Source organism: Ahaetulla prasina, chromosome 4, assembly GCF_028640845.1.
Source record: "Ahaetulla prasina isolate Xishuangbanna chromosome 4, ASM2864084v1, whole genome shotgun sequence".
In the NCBI taxonomy this organism is placed as follows: Eukaryota; Metazoa; Chordata; class Lepidosauria; order Squamata; family Colubridae; genus Ahaetulla; species Ahaetulla prasina.
Genome location: NC_080542.1, coordinates 125,297,058 through 125,319,664, shown reverse-complemented (window position 1 = coordinate 125,319,664; position 22,607 = coordinate 125,297,058). Strand labels below are relative to the sequence as shown.

Genomic DNA, 22,607 nt, shown 5'->3' with positions numbered 1-22,607 from the left:
GCTCAAGCTCAATCCCTCAAAGACAGAGTGGCTGTGGATGCCGGCATCCCGGTACAGTCAGCTGAGTCCACGGCTGACTGTTGGAGGCGAGTCATTGGCCCTGATGGAGAGGGTGTGCAACTTGGGCGTCCTCCTGGACGAACGGCTGTCTCTGGAAGACCATTTGACGGCCGTCTCCAGGAGAGCGTTCTACCAGGTTCGCCTGGTGCACCAGTTGTGCCCCTTTCTAGACCGGGATGCCCTATGCACGGTCACTCACGCCCTCGTGACGTCTCGCCTGGATTACTGCAATGCTCTCTACATGGGGCTCCCCTTGAAGGGCATACGGAGGCTGCAGTTAGTCCAGAATGCGGCTGCGCGGGTGATAGAGGGAGCCCCTCGTGGCTCCCGTATGACACCTATCCTGCGCAGACTGCACTGGCTACCTGTGGCCTTCCGGGTGCGCTTCAAGGTCTTGGTAACCACCTTCAAAGCGCTCCATGGCATAGGGCCGGGTTATTTACGGGACCGCCTACTGCTACCGAATACCTCTCACCGACCCGTGCGCTCTCACAGAGAGGGACTCCTCAGGGTGCCGTCAGCGAGGCAGTGTCGTCTGGCGACGCCCAGGGGAAGGGCCTTCTCTGTGGGGGCTCCCACCCTCTGGAACGAACTACCCCCAGGACTTCGTCAACTTCCGAACCTCCGAACCTTCCGTCGCGAGCTTAAAACACACTTATTCATCTGCGCAGGACTGGATTAGATTTTAAATTTATTGATTTTAAATGGGTTTTATTTTTTTTATATTGTTTTTAAACATTCGGCCTTTTAGAATAAGTTTTTTAATTGTTATTTTAATCTGTATTTATGTGCTTTTATTTGCCTGTGAACCGCCCTGAGTCCTTCGGGAGATAGGGCGATATATAAATACGATTAATAAATAAATAAAATAAATAAATATCAATTATGGTTTATTGCTGAATATATATGTCCCACCAACCAACCAACCAACCAACCAACCAGATTTTTTTCTTTTGCTTCAGAATTACTGATGTTCCAAGAAAACTGTATTCCTGTGTAAATAACAATGTACTGAAATAAAACTCCTTCACACTCTTCTTCTTATATTTCACATCAGCTAACAGCTGCAAAATTTAATTGTTCTTGTTTCATTCGTGGGAAATCAATAGTCTTACGGTAAAACCAGAATAACAACAAAAAATGATCTATTAATTCAGATGGATTTGTATGCAGTTCAACAGCATTCCCTTCCATTTCCCTTATACTTTTCCCAACCAGAAAGTCAGGAATGTTGTTTCTTTTGTCACTGGACAATAAAATTCCGGGATGATAGTCCAATGGCAAGATCAGATCACATCTGGTTATAAGGTCTAATCCTCACTAAGGTGTTCAATCTCTCTTTTGACTCAGTAGACCAATATTTTTATGTGTGTGCATTTTTTGGGGGAAAAAATCTGTCTTCTAACACATCATTAGACCTAACTGAGGGAAGAAAAAGGAGGCTGAGATCAGAACTGCTTCTTGCTTCATGTAGTGCCTTTCCTAATCTTCACCAATCTGTCAAGTAAGACTTTTTATTGACTTGGATGTATTAACCTTTGGAAGACTCAAAGGTATGTAGGAAGTATCATCTTCCAGGAGACATATTCACTTGCCAAAAAAAGACCTTCACAAGCTATGTGTTTGGTCTCTCTTACAGCCTTAGTCAAAATGAATGGAACTGTAGTACAAGACAGTGTGACTACAGAAAACTTAGGCAAGCAAACCGGCTATCACCGGCTATGGCAAACCTCCCTCCCAGGCTGAAGGTAATCAACAACTGGCAGATGACCTGAATGAGTTTTACTGCAGGTTTGAAAGGAAACTACAGCCACCTATCTCCATAACCCCCATCTCAGACACACCAACAACAGCCAAGCCTCCTACAACTGATCCCATCCCATTGAGTTCACAACCTCTAGTGATCACAGAAAAGGAAGTGCAGGCCCTATTTCACAGGCAAAAGCCAGGAAAAGCTTCAGGCCCAGACAAGATAACGCCTTCTTGCTTAAAAGTCTGTGCTGACCAATTGGCCCCCATCTTCACCCATATCTTCAATAAATCACTAGAGATGTGCTATGTTTCTTCTTGCTTCAAATGCTCTACCATCATCCCAGTGCCGAAGAAGCCCACCATCAAGGAACTGAATGACTACAGACCAGTTGCTTTAACATCTGTAGTCATGAAAGCCTTTGAAAGGCTAGTGCTTTCCTACTTGAAAACCATCACAGATCCACTGTTAGACCCCTTGCAATTTGCATACCAAGCAAATAGATCAACAGATGATGCTGTTAATATGGCTCTGCACTACATCTTACAACATCTTGAATCTTCAAAGACGTATGTAAGAGTCCTCTTTGTAGACTTTAGTTCAGCATTCAATACCATCATTCCAGACACTCTTCTAACTAAGCTAAACCAGCTACAAGTACCTGAACAGACTTGTAAGTGGATCACAAGCTTCCTAACAAACAGGAAGCAGCAGGTGAAGCTAAGCAAGATCACATCAAATACCTGTAAAATTAGCACAGGGCACCCCCAAGGCTGTATGCTCTCCCCACTTCTCTCTGTATACCAATGACTGCATCTCCAACGATCCATCTGTTAAACTACTGAAGTTCACAGATGACACAACAGTGATTGGTCTCATTCGAGACAATGACGAATCCGCATATAGACGTGAGGTCGAACGACTAGTCTTGTGGTGCGACCGAAACAATCTGGAACTGAACACACACAAAACCGTAGAAATGGTGGTAGACTTTAGGAGAAACCCTTCCATACTTCCCCCTCTCATAATACTTGACAACACAGTATCAACAGTAGAAACCTTCAAATTTCTAGGTTCTATCGTATCGCAAGATCTAAAATGGACAGTTAACATCAAAAACATCATCAAAAAAGGACAACAAAGACTGTTCTTTCTGCACTAACTCAGAAAGCTCAAACTGCCCAAGGAGCTATTGATCCAGTTCTACAGAGGAATTATTGAGTCTGTCATTTGCACCTCTATAACTGTCTGGTTTGGTTCTGCAATCCAACAAGAAAGATACAGACTTCAGAGGGTTAAGGGTTTGGAAGAAGTACCAATATAAGTTAGACTATAAAACACCTATATGGGCAATCCCTACATGCGATAGAGAATATAAATATAGAACAAAAACAGGAGGTGATTACTTATAAAGAGCTTCTTTTTGTAGAAAAGAGTAAATTACAATTGAAATCCTTAACTATAATGAGAGAAGAAGGGATAAACTATACGTGGTTTCAAATCAAATCATTTTGGATAAAAATTTGGTGGATTATGCAGAATATCTTGAAAAAGAAAATAAAGTTTACACCAGTTATTTTTATTGGGTATAATTACGGACTGTACAGTAATAGAGACTAAACTGATTTTAAATTTAATATCAGCAGCGAAATTATTGGTTGCGCAATATTGGAAGAAAGAAGACTTGCCTATAATTGAAGAATGGACTCTTAAAATATTGAACTTAGCAGAAATGGCAAAAATTTCAGCGTATTTGAAAGACTATTCACAAGAAAGATATATATTGGAATGGAGAAGTTGGACTGATTATATTCAAAATAAATATCAGACTAAAAAGTATCAAATAGCTTATGAGTGATAAGGAATTGTACTGTATTAGTGTATTTGTTTAAATGGGAAAGGGGAGTTAAGGTTGCAAAGGGGAAAGGAGAAGTAATGGGTGATGGTTTATTGTTGTATTTTAGCTTATGATTGTTAGATGTAATACCCTGTATTTTGCTCTGGGAAGTCTGGGGGAAGGGTCAAGGGAGGAGGGAGGGGGGAGGGGGGTGGGAGGGGGGATAATTGTTGAAAAAAAAATTTGTAAAACTTTTTCAATTAAAAAAAAATATTGATAGAGGATTGCCCTTGATTGGGCAACCAATAATCACACGAGTTGGGTTTTATTTATAAATTGAAAATGACTGCTCAGAAGGGAAGGAGAGCGTGCTATAAGCATATAAGTAGAAAGCCTACATGAGATCTCTACCATGATCATGTGCTAAACTTGAAGGTTTAGTCAAGGAAGTAATAAATGAAAAAATCATGTGAATTGATTGTACTAATCCAAGCAAACGACATTATGGCTTAGCAATATATGAATCAATCTGTACCTATTGGTGGCTTTATAGTAATTTTTCCTCTTCTTAGTAGATAATAATGCAGGATATCCTCCAAAGCTTTTCCAAATTGCAAAGTAAGGGAGTCTCAGTAAAGGACATGGCAATATAAAGATTAATGAGGGTGGAAATACCAATCACAGTTCTGATGCAATTATTCTAGAATAATTCATTTATAGACAAATGATTTGAGCTTCTAGAATTAGGATTCAATTTCTACAGTAGAATGGTTTTTCACAAAACTCTAGAGTGCTAGATTCTTTAAGCAGGAGATGAGGAAACTGTGGTTTTAAGAATATTCTGGTTATAGTTCCCATCATCTTTAACATATTTGCTGGATTTTAGGAGCATCTGATGGGCAATTTCTTATAAGCCTCCTGGAGCATTCAAACAGCCCTCTGGCTGTTGTAACATACTAAGGAAACTCCTCTGCTGGTACTTTTCCGATTCGGCCAATCCAATTTTATATAGTGGATTAGAAACCAAATCAAATGAAAAATGACTTCCCCTTCCATGTATGTTTCCATACACGAAATTCGCAAACCTCCCATTTACTGTTGAACTACAATTCCCAGCATCCCTCCCTATTCTCTATAAAGGCTGAAGCTGTTGGGAAATGAATTTTTGCATCATCTAAAGGGCCGCCAAAGCGCTTCTCCCTTAATGATTCCCCCTCGGTCAAATGCCTATGAATTCTATTCACGAATAAGGAAAGATCTGCATGTCTCCCAAATTCAGGCGGAAAAGCTAAGCAAGGATATTTTCCAAGGCAGATTTTTTTTTCCATGAAGACTGGGCCCACCCCGGCCACAGAACCAGCTCAAGTCGAGATACGTACTATTACGCATGCGCACAATTCCACTCCGACCTCGTCCGAAGATCCACCGAACTCCTTCCTATCTATCATCGTAGGTGTTCTTCCCGCTAACTCTCTTATCGCGCTTGCGCAGCGTTCCATCGAGCTCTGTGCTCCGCCCCATTCGGCTACCCATTGTTCGTTATGATTCCGGAAGTGATGACACAAAGCCTGTCCCCCGTTCTACACAAATGTGTTACCAAGCAGTTGTTTCTAGGGGCAACCAAACAGTGGGCTTGTTGCTGCTCTTGTAAAACACATTCTCTGAATGAGGAAGAATTCGAATACCTTCGGAGAAAATCCCTAGAAGAGACGGGAAGGGTGGTAGGAGAGGGGAGGAAAAAATAGATTGGAGAAAAATATTTTTGGAACAGGTAAGCAGGTAGTCTGAAGTAGTGAAGAAGCCTATATTAATTTGTGGAATTAATTTATTACATGCGTACTTCATCTTTCCTTCAGGTGGTGGTGTGAGATTTCTACTTTTCCTCTCCTGCTTCCTCTTTTCTGCCCTAACAATGGGAGAGAGAGAGCATGACTGGGTTCATATAACACGCTAAGTCATAAAATGGTTTGCTTATTTTGGATTGTATGATCTTTTGAATCTAACTGTGGTTTGTTAAGCCATGCTCTCTGGTGTAAAGTGTTGTGTGAAGCCAGCCGGTTGTGATAAAACAGAAACTGCTTTCTTTGGTTCAAAAAACCACATCTTAACAATGTGTGAATGCTGGCAATGGTTTTTCTAAGATCCCCTGTGAATTTCACAGTCCTGACTTCAGTTACTAGTTCAGTGATACAATTTGAATGCAATATTGCCCCTCCACCTTGATTTGAATATATAAAACATTCCTTTAGTGACTCAGATGATAGTATCTTGGGATGTGTGTTTGGATGGTGAGTAGCTTTCCAGAACCTTGGAACAAAGAGACATCTGAGGTACTAGAGAACTAGAAACCACTGAGTTGTGCTTCTTCGCCTCCACAGAGTTTTACTGCTTATTCAGGCGATCCCTAAGTACAAGCTGAATGAGCTGCATCAGATGTATAGAAAAATGAAGTTTGATACTTGGGAAGATAATATGATTAGTCAAATTTATCCCAAAGAGGTTTCATCTTGGGTGTGCTGGATGAATCTCCCTTAGGCTTCTCAATCAGTATCAAGAGTATGGTTTTCTGTTTAATAAGATAGTAAGCTGTCCCATCTACTTAACTATATGGAGAGCCATTAGTTGGCAAAAATTATGTACCGTTTTCCCCAAAATAAGACATCCCCTGATAATAAGCCCAATCGGGATTTTGAGTGCATGGTAATAAGGCCAAGCGCTTATTTCAGGGTCCAAAAAATATAAGACATGGTCTTATATTCAGCAAAACACAGTATATATTCATATACAAATTATAGGTAATATTAAGCTTGAGGTGATTTAAAGTGATTGTAATTTTCTGCTGGCTAGAAAAAAATGTGGATGATAGTGAAGGACAAAAAATGAAAAATATGAAAGAGAAAATCTGAAGGAAAGTCAGAGTGTTTGAGTATGCATGGGGAGAGTGATAAAGAATGACATGAGTATGAGAGAAAATATGACAGGTTGCTTCCTTAATAGCTAAGCAATTTAAATAATTTATTTGTAGGCCTGTTACGATGACAGCTATGGTCATGGAGGAGAGCATTTATAATCTTCTACCTCAGATTGTGGAGAAGTCTCGGCTAACAGAGAAGCCTAGGTATGGGAACAAGAATCTTTCCCCTGGCTGCTGTTGACATGTTTTGCATTTAACAATCCCTGGTATGTTTTTTTTTTAAAGACATATGTTAAGTATTACTTTTTATATAGGAAGAAACTGAATATAGGATCCACCACTTAATAGGTTAGTACTGCTAATTTACCAATATCTACATGTCTCCTTTATCTGCAAAGTAGGGAAGACTGACTGCACCTGCTCCTTTTAAATCAGTTTTATATACTTATTGGAAAAAAATAGAGAAAGGCTGTTGCTTGTACACTTCAAATAAATTCTTTTTTGGATCTGGGAATAAACACTACAAAAGATGTAGTGTAATATTACACTATGTATTATGTTTATACAATATGCAAATTTCAACCTTTTTTAAAAAAAATTGTTTTTCTATTTCATTTTGTTGTTGTTAGTTGCAAAGTCGTGTCCGACCCATTGCGACCCCATGGACAGCATTCCTCCAGGCCTTCCTGTCCTCTACCATCCTCTGGAGTCCATTTAAACCCATGCCTACTGCTTCAGTGACTCCATCCAGCCACCTCGTTCTCTGTTGTCCCCTTCTTCTTTTGCCCTCAATCTTTCCCAGCATTAGGCTCTTCTCCAGTGAGTCCTTCTTTCTCATTAGGTGGCCAAAGTATTTCAGTTTCATCTTCAGGATCTGGCCTAAAGAGCAGTCAGGGTTGATCTCCTCTAGAACTGACTTGTTTGTTCGCCTTGCAGTCCAAGGGACTCGCAGGAGTCTTCTCCAGCACCAGAGTTCAAAGGCCTCAATTCTTTGGCGCTCAGCCTTTCTTATGGTCCAACCTTCACAGCCATAGATTGCAACTGGGAAAATCATAGCTTTGATTATACACACTTTTGTTGGCAGGGTGATGTCTCTGCTTTTTAGTACGTTGTCTAGATTTGCCATAGCTTTCCTCCCCAGGAGCAAGTGTCTTTTAATTTCTTGGCTGCAGTCCCCATCTGCAGTGATCTTGGAGCCCAGGAAAATAAAATCTGTCACTACCTCCATTTCTTTACCATCTATCTGCCAGGAATTGAGAGGGCCGGATGCCATGATTTTAGTTTTCTTAATGTTGAGATCTGAAATTTTGGTAATATGAGTTTGATACAATATTTATTTTGCAATGTTACTCTGAAGTAATAAACAACTCTAGAAGAGTGCAACTTTAATAAAAAGCTGTGCTACTTTATTTCCTCTTGGTATCTTCAGGAATAAATTCCAGGAGTTGACCTGTCTGTCAGGTCTCTTATACTAAATAGTTCTGTCAGCAGCTTGAGCAAGTGTTGCTCCAGATATGGAGAATTCCTGTCAATATGTCATTCAATTTGATTTTCCACAAGCTGCCGCTATGCTGCTAATGATGAAACTGGTTGATCTCTTCTCATGCAATGAATCTCGGAGGCAGGTCAAGTTTCTCTACCCTGGCAGTACTAATTCTGGAGACAGATGTACAGTTGGGATCAATAGAAGGGATAGCAACAATTCTGATTCCATGTTCTGTTATGAGTGGGAATAAAGCTTTCAATACACCATCAAGAGGATATGAGAGGAATTATAAACTGTGACAAGGTAATATGAGTGGCAATAGCTTGTTACTCCTATGGTCATTTACTGACTATCAGCTTGGTTTAGGTAAATGGCAAGGGCATTATAAATCAGACATTATTGTGATTGCCTTAAAAAAATAACATGAACTAGCAGTATCAATTATATCCCAACACTTGTCTTTCTTGTTTATCTATATTCCACCTTTAGTATATTTACAAATAATTTAGGGTGGCAGATATATCCAACACACCTTCCTACTCCTTTATTTAACAACCCTGTGCGGTGAGTTGAGCTGAAAGAGAGTGACTGGGCCAGAGTTACTCCACTGGCTTTTATGGCTAAGGCAGGACTTGAACTCACAATATCCCATTTTCTAACCTGGTGTCTTAATCACTAGACCAGACTGGCTCTCTATATAAAGAGCCAATTGGCCAGTGAAGGAAAAGCATTTTTCTCTATGCACACGTCTTCTGGAAAAAATATATTTGACCCAGCACCCAACGCAAAACTTACCGGGTTTCAATGCCACCTACCAGTGCTGGAAAATCTGAGTAGGATCCACACCTGCACAGCATCTGCCAAGACTCTGTTTAAATGGAGCAGAGTATCTTCTCCTGAATGGATGATCCTCAACAGATACTGGATCATATGGTGACTAGCTGCCATTTGAGATATTATACAGGTGGAAAAAGAACTTTCTCCAACTGACAAATACTGTGCTTAATTGGATAAGTGGTCTAGATATTAATATATTGAATACTTCTTATGAACCAAGGTGTTTTAAAATGTTACCTATAGAATATATTTTTTTAATTTCCTTAAAATTTACAAAATTGATTACATGTCTCCATCATTTGCCTACCATAGCATTATGTACTCCTTCTATATAATTTTATTATTGTTGTCCTTGTGCTCTATGTCCCCAACCTCTGGGCTGTGGCCCACTAGCGAATTGTGAGCTATTTGCAACTGGCGAAAATGGTTGTCAAGTGTATGTGCATGCATGCAGCAGGAAAGCACATGCATGCATGCTCCATTTGTGTGAGAGGCAGGTACACATACACACTGCTCATGCAAATGGAGTTGCACTTCTGCACACGCTTGCCATCGCTTGTCAGAACCATCCCCTCTCCCCCTCCCCCCACCGATTCACAAAGTCAGAAAGGTTGGGGAACTCTGTTTTATGCCATAACACTAAATAAGTAAATAAATATCTTCAGTGAGTGATGTTCTCTGGACAATTTATAATAACAGAGAATATAGAGCAGGGATGTCAAACTCAGGCCTGAGGGCCAGATTCAGCCCATGGCGTGCTTAGATCTTGCCCATGCCCTGGAAACAGGGAAAGACTGGCCCACAGGGCCTTTGCCAGTGAAAACGGAGCTCTGGAGGGCAGTGTACAGCTCTCCAGGCTCCCTTTTCAGCTGCAACGGCTTCCTGCAGCCCTCTGCCAGTGAAATGGAGCTCGGCAGCCCGTTCTTGCTGGCAGAGTGCTTGGGCCACCACAAGTGCCCCCAACATGAGTGATGTCAAATCCCACCCACCCTGGCCATGTCCACCCCAGCCCCCGAGGTTATATACAACCCTGATGTGGCTGTCCGCCCTGGAGGCTATCTTTTACTTTGACTCTTCAGGGCTGCCACACTTGGTAGATGGCATGCTGTGGGAAACGGGAGGGGTGGTAGGTGGAGACAGGGTGAGATGTATAGCCGTAGCAACATTCTTTTCCCTGGAAGTCAAGGACGTTTAGCCTGCACCTGGAGAGACGTGACTTGAGAAGCAACTCCAGTTGGGATGAGGACGATTGGACCTTGGGATGGACATGTGGGTGCAGGGGAAAGGACTTTTACTTTGATTTGGGTGGGGAGAACCCAGAGGCCTTTCAGTTTCGGGTTTTCCCAGATGTGCCAAATAACACCTCTAATAAAATGGAACTTTGAGGAAAATGCCTGCCTTGGAGTTTTACTTCTGCTGGGTGTTTTACTTTGAACCCTGACAGTGGCTCTCAATAAAATCGAGTTTGACACCCCTGATATAGAGGCTGGTTATTTGCAGCATAATGTGATTTGCTTGGCTTGGGCTTATATCAAGCCAACCAAGTTACTGGAACTTCTTTCCATAGGCAACATGATTGTGATATTTAACCCAACTATTGTTTGTAAACCAGATTTTATAGCTTAGCAAATTATAGCTATGAATTCAGCCAGCTGTAGTAGACCATGTTTATATATATGGGTTCAATTTCCGTGCCAAGATAGTAATATTTCTGTTTTAGGAATTGTGATGCTGGAGCTTGTTAAATGGAGGGATAGGCAATAATCCCTGTAGTGTTGATATGACTTTGGAATCCTGAGGTTAATTTAGGTTACTGAGGCTATTGAGAGTAAACTCAGTAAAAAAAAATACATGTTGGATGTATTTTTTTTTAATTAAAGGGAAATCAATATTGAAAATCAATTAACTACCTTTCCCCTTCTTGAAGCTGAATAAGGGTATTGCAAGCTGGGAGAGAAATTAATTATAAATAAAATTTGATGTTAACAAATCGTGGCATTAAAAGTTTAAAAAGCAATGCCCATTTTTATTATTTTTCCTCTACCATTTAATATATGTGAATTATAAAATACATAATCATTGTTTTTAAACAAAAATAAATTCAGAACCACATTGTTTATTAGAATCATTTTGAACTTTTTGAATTTGTTTTTAAGAATATAGATATTTAAAAGTGAAATATTCAGCAATACAATTATCTATAGACTAATGGAATCTCTATCTTCTGCTAACTTTAACTTTTTTGTCTATTTTCTCTCTCTTTATTAAAGTTTTGTATCAGCATTTAGACCATATGTGAAACGTGCAATGCAGCAAAGTAAATCACCATGGAAAACAATTGGACCCCCTAAAGTCCAAGTTCCCTCTCCAAAAAATTTCCTTCAGAAACATTCAAAAGAACCAAAGTTACCAGCAAGTATGTTTTTGATATAAGAATATTTGAAGGCATTTTACCATATTAATTTTGTATTTTATTATTTAATATGTAGGAGTGTTGTGTCTTGTCTGCTCTCACCGCAGCCGGGGTCTGCTTATCTGCTCCCGAACACAGAGGAATGTATGCCTCCCGGCCCCAGTTCTGGCTCCATGCCCAGACAAGCTGCAGAGGAGGGAGCATCCCCCGGCCCCAGCCCTGGCTCCATGCCCAGGCAAACGGAGCAGCTAGACCCCTCCCCCTCCTCCACAGCATGTGAGCCTGAGGAAAGTTTACTTCCAACAACAGCTGATTGGAGTGACCCTCGCATCAGAAGATTGGATAGGCGGAGGCAACAGAAGGAAGGGAGGGGCAGGCCTTAATGAGTGCTGAGTCATGGAGCCACACCCCATGGCCTATATAAAGGATCTGCTTTCTGGCAGTCTCTGAGTCAGGCAAAGTCGAACTTATCTTGCTGAAGTCACTTACTGGTCTCCTGCCTGCTCTGAGGACTTTGCTAGGACTTTGGGCAGAGCTGCAGAGGCAAGCCTGATTCGGATTTCCCTGACCCGGCCGTCAGCGGAGGAGTGGGACACGACAAGGAGTGGTAGATCCTTTTCTTATGAATATTGAAGGGAAAACCTGTAAGCTAATGAAATGACTACAGTAATGTAGAAAGTGTTCTAAGCAGCTGTGATATTTGCATTCCAGTTCATTCTGAAGCACAGTTTGGACATCAAAACAACATGGTGCACAACTCTATTAGTCAGCCAGTCTTCCTCACAAAGTGGGAAGGTGGGCAAGAAGCGATCTACTCTAAATGCTTTTCAAGAGAAATTCCAAAAGCCTGGTCTTACAATATGTTAGAAGAAAAAATTCAGTTCTAGAGATATTACACCACGTTTAAGAGTAAGCAGTCTTTTTCAGTAAAATTTAGAATGTTGAGATCAATTCTTAAGGTTGCCATGTTTTGTAAGAAAAATATGGCTTCCATAATGGGTGTGACCGGTTACAAAACATCCAAAAAATGAAATGAGTATTTCCTTGTATTTCTGAGTAAGTAGACTCCTTTCCGAAGAAATAAATTATACTGCACACGGCTGCAAAATAAGGAACAGCAGGGAAAAATAACATGGTAGATTAAAGAAGAAACGCTTAGTACATTTCTGTTCCATTTATTGATAAACTCAAATCTGTAAGTTTCATTTTAATGTGTCTTATTTTTTTTTAAATGAAAAATTTTAAAAATTATAATATTGGAAAATGTCTAAATTTAATTTTGTGGATTTTTATTTTTCCGGAAAAGGAAAAAAAGAACGCAGTAAAAAAGCACTGGAACTAAGTGTGCCCAAAAGAACAGATCATCCAATAATGGGAGTTCAGTGTACAAGAAATTTCATAAATACAAATGCAAGTAATGCTATCGTGGCAGTGCCCAAGAAACCACTACCAGTTTATGTAGACAGAAGGCAAGGAGATAGATTTCTTCTGGAAACTTCAGGTCTTGTTCCAAAATATCTTAAGAAAAAGGTAGGTTTGTATAGAATTGCAAAAAAAAATAAATGGAGCTGAAAAATACAGATAGCCCTCAACTTACAACAATTGGCATAATGATCGTTTGAAGTTACAACAGCACTGAAAAAAGTGACTTGCAACTGGGCCACACACTTATGATTATCACATCATTCCCAGAGTCAGGTGATCAAAATTCAGGCACTTGGCAACTGGCATGTATTTATAACAATTGCCAGCATCCCAGGATCATGTTATTACCATTTGCATCCTTCCCAGGTTGCTTCTGGCAAAATTAATGGGGGAAGTCAAATTCACTTAATGATTGTGTGATCAATTGCAGTGATTTGCTTGGTAATTATAGCAAAAAAAAGATTGTAAAATTGGACAAGACTCACTTAATACTTGCCCTAGTTAACAATGAAAATTCTACTCCCTATTGTGGTAAATCAAGGACTACCTGTATAGCTGGTATGTTTGTACACCCTGAAACGGATTTTGACTGAAATTCTGTCCATGTTTATTCTGAAACCCATTGAAACCAGTTAAGTTTACTTTTCAATAAGTATGCAGAGGATTGTATTGTGCAATTCACTAGGAACCACTGAAATTATTTTGATTTCTGTCATGACCAACTAGTTCAATATGAATAGTGTAGTTAAATGATTTGTTTTTAGGGGATGCCAACTCTACTGTTATAACTACATAGGCTGATCTCACTTTGATAACTTAAGTTTGATATTCACATGTTCACTGAAATGGATTGAATTAGCATTCGTAGTCCAAAATGGAAGAGATATATAACATATGGAAACTGTATGCTTTTTATGAACAGCTGTAAACATACTTTTCTTATAGGACTATGGAGTGATTCCAAAATATGTAATAAAACGAAATGAAGATACCAGAAAAGCTCAGGAAGATTATGATGTCTATGTCAGGGAGACTCTCAGACAAAAAGCCATGAAACGGCTCACAGAGGAAGAGAGAGAAGCTCTTTTAGAGGTACATGACTTGAGAAATACTGCATTTGAGATGGGTATAGTTTCGCTAGATGGAGCTCTAGAATTGTTTTATGTTGTTATGTTCTGATAAATACCAAGCAGGTAAGAGTGTTATCATGTCAGTTTGGAAAAAGAAATGGTTTGCCTTTAAACTATTCATTTTATGCACATTTTGTGGCTGTTGGTTTTGCCCAATTTTATGAATAATGTGCAATCTATTTTTTTACCTAAGAATGTAAGGGAAAGTACTATTGTGCTGTGGAATATCATACATCTTTGATCAGAATTTAATCCTACTTTATTCAATGTAGTTTACAGATAAATTTGTAGGAGTAGTATAGTTAGACTACAATTTGGTGATCTATATATTCATATATAACAGAATAACAGGATTGAAAGGGATCTTGGAAGTCTTCTAGTCCAACCTCCTACTCAAATAGAAACCCTATACCATTTCAGAAAAATTGTTGTGCAATCTCTTCTTAACAGCCTCCAGTGTTGGAGCACTCACAAGTTCTGGAGATAAACTATTCCACTGATCAATTGTTCTAACTCTCAGGAAATCTTCTGCATACATGTGCTTTAGGGAATAGATTGACCCCCTCTTCTTTATAGAAGCCTTAGATATTGGAACACTGCTATCGTGTTATCCTAGTCCCATGATCGCGAACCTATGGCACAATCATCTCTTCGGGCACATGGATATGTCACCTGTTGGTCTTCCAAGTTCCAGTGTGCTGGCCAGCTGGTTATCACATGCACAGGAGCACTGGAAACCAGAAGAGCAGCTGCCCGGTGCGCATGCGCGCATTGGGAAGATGATTTTCTAGTTTCTGGTGTACACATTTGTGCTGGCTACCTGGTCTAATGGTTTCTGGTGCACACATGCACGCGAAGATCAGCTGGCCAGTGCGCATGCACACACCAGAAACCAGAAGATCATCTTCCAGGTGCGTGCATGCACACCAGGCAGCTGCTCTTTCGGTTTTCAGTGCTCCCGCGCACATGAAACCGAGCTGGCCAGCGCGCCGGAACCTGGAAGAGCAATTGGCGATGGCTCACATGCCCAAAGACATGGAGAGGTGATCCCAGTGGTTGCTTCCTAGGAGAGCAGAGCTGTCAGCCAGGAAGGGCAGGCTGGGGCTTCCCTCCTTCCCCGCCCAAGCAGGCTTCTTGCACAACCCCAGCCCTCCAGCTGGCTGCACCAACACACATCCGCGGTCTGGAACACCAGGCCAGTTTTGGCACCTCAGAAAGCAGCAGCAGCAATGGCAGCTGCAGGGTGAGGGATAGGAGCACAACTGGCTGACTCCCGCAGCCGCTCCCCTGCTGGCATTTATTTATTTATTTATTTATTTATTTTATTAGATTTTTATACCACCCTTCTCCCGAAGGACTCAGGGCGGTGTACAGCCAAATGATAAAACCACACAATATACACATTAAAACAAAAACTTAAAAACAAGCATATTACGTAAGTGGCCAAAATTTAAAACAATCAATTTAAAACCCTAAAATTCATAAATAACCCCAATTAAAATGAAATAAAACTTTTAAGCCAGTCCCGCTTGAATAAATAAATGCGTTTTCAGCTCACGGCCAAAGGTCTGAAGATCAGGCAATTGGCGTAAACCAGGGGGAAGTTCGTTCCAAAGAGTAGGAGCTCCCACAGAGAAGGCCCTACCCCTGGGGGCTGCCAGCCGACATTGTTTGGCGGACGGCACCCTGAGAAGATCCTCTCTGTGTGAGCGTACGGGTCGGTGGGAGGCATAAGGTAACAGCAGGCGGTCCCGTAAGTACCTGGGTCCTAAGCCATGGAGCACTTTAAAGGTGGTAACCAAAATCTTAAAGCGCACCCGAAAGACCACAGGAAGCCAGTGCAAGCTGCGCAGGAGTGGTGTTACATGGGAGCAACGTGAGGCTCCCTCTATTACCCGCGCAGCTGCATTCTGAACTAGCTGAAGCCTCCGGGTGCACTTCAAGGGCAGCCCCATGTAGAGAACATTACAATAATGCAAACGAGAAGTGACAAGAGCATGAGTGACCGTGCATAAGGCATCCCGGTCAAGGAAGGGGCGCAACTGGCGAACCAAGCGAACTTGGTAAAAAGCCCTCCTGGAGACGGCCGCCAAATGATCTTCAAACGACAGCCGTCCATCCAGGAGGACACCCAAGTTGCGCACCCTTTCCATTGGGGCCAATAACTCGCCCCCAACAGTCAGTTGCGGTTGCAGTTCTGTACTGGGGTGCCGGCATCCACAGCCACTCCGTCTTGGAGGGATTGAGCTTGAGTCTGTTTCTCCCCATCCAGACCCATACGGCTTCCAGGCACCAGGACAGCACCTCGACAGCTTCGTTGGGGTGGCCCGGGGTGGAAAAGTACAGCTGCGTGTCATCAGCGTATAGATGGTAACTCACCCCAAAGCCACTGATGATCTCACCCAGCGGCTTCATATAGATGTTGAACAGGAAAGGCGAGAGAATCGATCCCTGAGGCACCCCACAAGTAAGGTGCCTCGCGGTCGATCTCTGCCCCCCTGCCAACACCGTCTTCGACCGGTCAGAGAGATAGGAGGAGAACCACCGATAAACGGTGCCTCCCACTCCCAAACTCTCTAACCGGTGCAGCAAGATACCATGGTTGATGGTATCAAAAGCCGCTGAGAGATCTAATACGATCAGGGCAGAGGAACAACCCCTATCCCTGGCCCTCCAGAGGTCATCCACCAACGCGACCAAAGCTGTCTCCATACTATGTCCGGACCGGAAGCTGGACTGGAACGGGTCTAGATAGACAGCTTCATCCAGGTACTGGGGAAGCTGCCATGCAACCACACTCTCTACAACCTTCACCACAAAGCGAAGGTTGGAGACTGGACGATAATTTCCCAAAATAGCTGGATCCAGGGAAGGCTTCTTGAGGAGGGGTCTCACCACCGCCTCTTTCAAGACAGCGGGGAAAACCCCTTCCAACAATGAAGCATTTATAATTCCCCGGAGCCAGCCTCGTGTCACTTCCTGAGTAGCCAGCACCAACCAGGAAGGACACGGGTCCAGTAAACATGTAGTTGCATGTAACCTCCCCAGTAACCTGTCCACGTCCTCGAGAGCCACAGAATCAAACTCATCCCAAACAACCTCAACAAGACGTGCCTCCGTCATCTCACTTGGATCATTGCAATTTTGGTCTAAACTATCCCGAAGCTGAACGATTTTATCGTATAGATAACCATTAAACTCCTCAGCACGTCCCTGTAAGGAGTCCTCCCGCCCCTCCTGGTGAAGGAGGGAACGAGTCACCCGAAACAGGGCGGCCGGGCGGTTATCTGCCGATGCAATGAGGGTGGAAATGTAAGAACGTTTCGCCTCCCTCAATACCACTAGGTAGGTCTTAGTAAAAGACCTCACTAGTGTCCGATCAGCCTCGGAACGGCTAGACCTCCAAGTACTCTCTAGGCATCTTCTCCAGCGTTTCATCTCCCTCAGCTCTTCAGAAAACCAAGGAGCCAATTGAGATCTACACTGGGTCAGAGGCCGCAAAGGCATGACACGGTCCAAAGCCCCAGCCGCGGCCCATTCCCAGGCCGCAACCAGTTCTTCAGTCCTGCCGCGGGCAAGATCCTGAGGGAACGGCCCAAGCTCCGTCAGGAACCTCTCAGGATCCATCAGGCGCCTGGGACAGAACCAACGCATTGGCTCCGTCTCCCTGCGGTGGTGAGTGGCGGTCTGAAAGTCTAGGCGAAGGAGAAAATGATCTGACCATGACACTGGTTCCGTCACTAAATCTCCTAATTCCAGATCATTAAGCCACTGACCAGAGATAAAAATCAGATCTAGTGTGCCTCCCCCAGTGTGTGTAGGGCCATCAATTACTTGAATCAGGTCCAAAGCCGTCATGGAAGCCTGGAACTCCTGGACCACCGTTGATGACAAGCCGGCCGATGGTAAGTTGAAATCCCCCATGGCCAAATGTCTGGGAATCTCAACCGCCACCCCAGCAAGCACCTCCAGCAGCTCAGGTAGGGCTGTAGTCACGCAGCAAGGAGCCAGGTACGCGATCAACAGACCCATCTGATTCCTATGGCCCCACTTCACAAGGAGGGATTCACAACCAGCTATCTGAGGCACAGTGGACTCCCTCGGCTCTAGGCTCTCTTTAATCACAACCACCACCCCTTCACCCCTACCTTGGGCCCTCGGCTGATGGAATGCACGGAAACCCGGAGGGCACAGTTCAACCAGGGGTACACCCCCCTCTGGGCCCAACCAGGTCTCCGTAATGCCCATAAAGTCCGCGGACTCCCTCTGAATAAGGTCACAAATCAGGGGAGCCTTATTAACCATGGACCGGGCATTGCACTGCATCAGCCGAAGACCCAAGCTCTGAGGGTCCTGGCCATCCGGGGAATGAGTAAGGACTGGGGGGCCGGAGCACGTGATCGCTTTTAAACATCGAGCACGTGCTCCCAGGCCCTTGGTGACATCTCCATGAGTAAGGAGCTGGCTCTACTCCAGCTCTACTCCTGGGGCAGCTGGCCTTCCCGACGACAACTTTTCCTCCAGTATGCCAGCCAGAAGCAGGCGCGCGAGAACCATCACTGCCCACTCACCCCCAAGATGTTGGAGGAGAAGGAGGCGCAGCCACCAGGAAGGCAAACTGCCCCAGGAGGGCTAGAGGAGAGCGCAGCTCCTCATGCATGGAGATGCCACAAAGGGCCTGGCACGCCAGCGGGGGAGCGGCTGCTGGGGTCAGCCAGCTCCTACTCCTCGCTCTGTGGCTGCCATTGCTACTATTTATTTATTTATTTATTTATTTATTTATTTATTTATTTATTTATTTGATTTTTATACCGCCCTTCTCCCGAAGGACTCAGGACGGTGTACAGGCAAAAATAAAACAGATAATACAATGTACAATTTAAAATGTAATTAAAAAACTTATTTTAAAATTAGCCTGAGAAGTAAAAATATACAATAAACTAAAAACTTCATTTAAAATTAATTAATAAAAATTTAAAATTAATAAAATTCAATTCAAGCCAGCCCCGCGCGAATGAAAAGATGTGTCTTCAGTTTGCGACGGAATGTCCGAAGGTCAGGTATTTGGCGTAAACCCGGGGGAAGCTCGTTCCAAAGTGTGGGAGCCCCCACAGAGAAGGACCTTCCCCTGGGGGCCGCCAGCCGACATTGCTTGGCGGACGGCACCCTGAGAAGTCCCTCTCTGTGAGAGCGTACGGGTCGGTGGGAGGCATGTGGTAACAGCAGGCGGTCCCATAAGTACCCAGGACTAAGCCATGGAGCGCTTTAAAGGTCGTAACCAACACCTTAAAGTGCACTCGAAAGGCCACAGGCAGCCAGTGCAGTCTGCGCAGGAGCGGTGTTACATGGGAGCTACGTGTAGCTCCCTCTATCACCCGCACAGCTGCATTCTGGACTAACTGAAGCCTCCGAGTGCACTTCAAGGGGAGCCCCATGTAGAGAGCATTACAGTAATCCAAGCGAGAGGTAACGAGCGCATGAGTGACTGTGCAAAAGGCATCCCGATCAAGGAAGGGGCGCAACTGCCGAACCAGGCGAACCTGGTGGAAGGCCCTCCTGGAGACGGCCGTCAAATGATCTTCAAACGACAGCCGATCATCCAGGAGGACACCTAAGTTGCGCACCCTATCCTTTGGGGCCAATAACTCGCCTCCGACAGCCAGCTGCGGCTGCAGCTGACTGAATCGGGATGCCGGCATCCACAGCCACTCCGTCTTGGAGTGATTAAGCTTGAGCCTGTTTCTCCCCATCCAGACCCGTACGGCTTCCAAACACCGGGACAGCACTTCAACAACTTCATTGGGGTGGCCCGGGGTGGAAAAGTACAGCTGGGTATCATCAGCGTACTGCTGGTATCTCACCCCGAAACCACTGATGATCTCACCCAACGGCTTCATGTAGATGTTGAACAGCAGGGGCGAGAGAATCGACCCCTGTGGGACCCCACAAGTGAGGCACCTCGCGGTCGACCTCTGCCCCCCCCGTCAACACCGTCTGCGTCCGGTCGGAGAGATAGGAGGAGAACCACCGATATACGGTGCCTCCCACTCCCAATCCCCCCAACCGGCGCAGCAAGATACCATGGTCGATGGTATCGAACGCCGCTGAGAGGTCTAATAGGACCAGGGCAGAGGAATAACCCCTGGCCCTGGCCCTCCAGAGATCATCCACCAATGCGACCAAAGCTGTCTCCGTGCTGTATCCGGGTCGGAAGCCGGACTAGAACGGGTCTAGATAGACATCTTCATCCAGGTATTGGGGTAGCTGTCGCGCCACGGTACTCTCTACAACCTTCGCAACAAAACGAAGGTTGGAGACTGGACGATAATTACCCAAGATAGCTGGGTCCAGGGAGGGCTTCTTAAGGAGGGGTCTCACCACCGCCTCTTTCAAGGCGGCAGGGAAAACCCCTTCCAACAAAGAAGCGTTGATAATCCTCTGGAGCCAGCCTCGTGTCACTGCCTGAGTGGCCAGTACCAGCCAGGAAGGGCACGGGTCCAGTAAACATGTCGTGCCGTGCAGCCTCCCCAACAACCTGTCCACGTCCTCGGGAGCTACTGCTGCTCTTCTGGGGTTCCTGAGCATGTTGGTGCCACAGGCTGGAGGGCTGGGGTTACACAAGAAGCCTGCTTTTCTTGGGTGGTGGGGCTGCGAAGAAGCTGAGTCCATGCAGGAGGAATGTCTGTCCGGTGCTGGGGTTAGAGGTGCGCCGGCCAGGAAGTGATCGCGCTCTCTTGGCAGAAGTGGCGGGGGGGGGCTGTGCTGGTTTATTCTCGGTGGTGGGCTGGCGGGACACTTCATTGACACTCTTGGTTTCAGCTGCTGTTCTGGTTCTTGGCATGCAGGTGCGCACATGCGTGCATGCTCCTATTTTGACACTTGGTGCTGTAAAGGTTCACCAACACTGCCGAAGTCCTTCTTATCATTAAACTAGATATACCCAATTCTTGCAATTCTTCATGGTTTTAGCGTCTAGTCGTTTAATAATCTTTGTTGCTCTTCTCAGCATTCTTTGTAGAGTCTCAATATCTTTTCAATTGTGGTTATCAAAACTGGATGCAAAATTTCTAGTATGGTCTTACCAAGGCATTATAAAATGGTACTAACACTTCACATGAACTGCATTGGCTTTTTTGGCAGCTGCATTATATTGTTGGCTTATATTTAAGTGATTGTCCACTAGGACTCCAAGATCAGTTACTACTATTGATCCAGGTACCTATACCTATGCCTTTGGCTTTTCTTGCCTATATGTAAAACTTTTCTCACCATTGAATTTTGTTAGATGGGAGTGGGTGTCCAAGTTCGTTGAAATCCTTCTATATCTTGAGCCTATCTTCTAAAATGTTGGCTATTACTACCACCTTGGTATTGTCTGCAAATTTGATGAATTCCCTTTCTATTCCCTCGTATAAATCATTCTCATTCATTATCTAAAATGCTAAACACATTTTTAAAATGTTTGATGCAAACATAGTACTTCTGTGCTACTTATTAAACTAGGCTGTATTTAGGCTTTTGTGAAAAAATGTACAACTTGGTTTAAAAAAATATTTTTATTAATGCAATGTTTCCCAACCTGCCAGCCTGCCCAAGCTATATGTGGACTTTAATTCTTGAATTCCTCAGTCAGGAATGATTTTCCCATGCTGGCTGGGGAATTCTGGGACTTGAGGTCTGCATATCTTAAAGTTGCCAAGGTTCAGAAACACTGCATTAATACAACTCTTATGATCAACATTTCTTTTTTCAGGCCACATGGAAACCTGGAAAAAGGTGCTGTTTTTAGCATTTAACAGAGAAATGAATAGTACATCCTTTCCTGTGAATATAGGATTACAGCCTTTGTGCATTTTTAAATACTTTACAGCAGTGATTCTCAAACGGGCCCATTTTAAGATTGCCTCCCAGAATTTTGGGGATCACAAAGTCCACATATCTTTAATTGGCCCAATGTGAGAAATACTGCTTTACCGCATTCTAATTCTTCTTTTCTTCTTTTCCATGTAGGGTCTCAAAACGAACTGGGAGGAGGTGCATCAGGCTTTCCAAAACCTTTCAGTAGAAATAGATACATTACCAAAGAAGCTTTACAAAGAAAAGCTGGAAACAGACATGAAACAGTTGGAACATGATATTCATACAATTGAGAAACACAAAGTTATTTACATAGCAAACAAATGAGGGTGTCTTTTGAGAATCATTTTTCTGTGAGATAGTTTACTTTCAGTGGAGATATAAATTGCATATATAAGTAGAAAAATATTTGAGGTTTTAAAATCTTTGTTAAAATTTATCATATTTTACATTTTCTTTCCTTTTAGATTATTATTTATTTTTTCAATAAAGGCATATTTTTCTCCAGAGTATTTGACTGGCTGTATGCTATTTTTAAAAAGATTTCCAGTGTCTTTATGATTCAAAGAGTATGAAAATAATAGCAGATAGGAATGATTTACCAGACAGTTAATAGTGATAAATATTCATTAAAGTGCCAAGTTATTCAGTGAATTATTGAGTTTCCAAATCATTAGTGTTTGTTTTTATTTAACTTGGTATGCAGACTACTAAACTCCTTTTTCTGTTTGCTTTTACTGTAAACTACAAAAGTAAAAACAAGTAAACTTAAGGTAGTCCTTGACTTAGAACCATTAGTTTGGCAAGTTACAAGAGTTGCAGCAATTCATGGCCACTTGATCAAAATTTAGGCACTAGGCAACTAGTGTTTACGTGGTTGTAGCATCTTGAAGTCATG

The 22,607-nt window shown here is 43.2% G+C and overlaps 2 protein-coding genes across 5 annotated transcripts in view; one reads left to right on the top strand and one right to left on the bottom strand.

Moving 5' to 3' along the window:
* Nucleotides 1-5,161, bottom strand: part of THNSL1 (threonine synthase like 1) — a 112,633-nt gene extending 107,472 nt beyond the window's left edge. For all 3 annotated transcript variants that reach the window (XM_058181178.1, XM_058181177.1, XM_058181176.1), the window contains exon 1: nucleotides 5,027-5,161. The gene's annotated coding sequence lies outside the window, so the exon portion shown is untranslated. The remainder of the gene's footprint in view (nucleotides 1-5,026) is intronic.
* Nucleotides 5,162-5,236: 75 nt separating this feature from the next.
* ENKUR (enkurin, TRPC channel interacting protein) lies at nucleotides 5,237-22,233 on the top strand. 2 transcript variants are annotated; one of them, XM_058183918.1, is made up of 6 exons: nucleotides 5,237-5,418; nucleotides 6,673-6,765; nucleotides 11,155-11,300; nucleotides 12,604-12,827; nucleotides 13,668-13,814; nucleotides 21,863-22,232. In XM_058183918.1, exons 2-6 carry the CDS (start codon nucleotides 6,683-6,685, stop codon nucleotides 22,034-22,036), a joined length of 774 nt encoding a protein of 257 aa, XP_058039901.1. In that variant the 5' UTR covers nucleotides 5,237-5,418; nucleotides 6,673-6,682; the 3' UTR covers nucleotides 22,037-22,232. The 2 variants fall into 2 exon arrangements, with proteins under 2 accessions (XP_058039901.1, XP_058039902.1); XM_058183919.1 differs by lacking the exon at nucleotides 5,237-5,418 and having other exon boundaries at nucleotides 6,720-6,827; nucleotides 21,863-22,233.
* The last annotated feature ends 374 nt before the right edge of the window (nucleotides 22,234-22,607 follow it).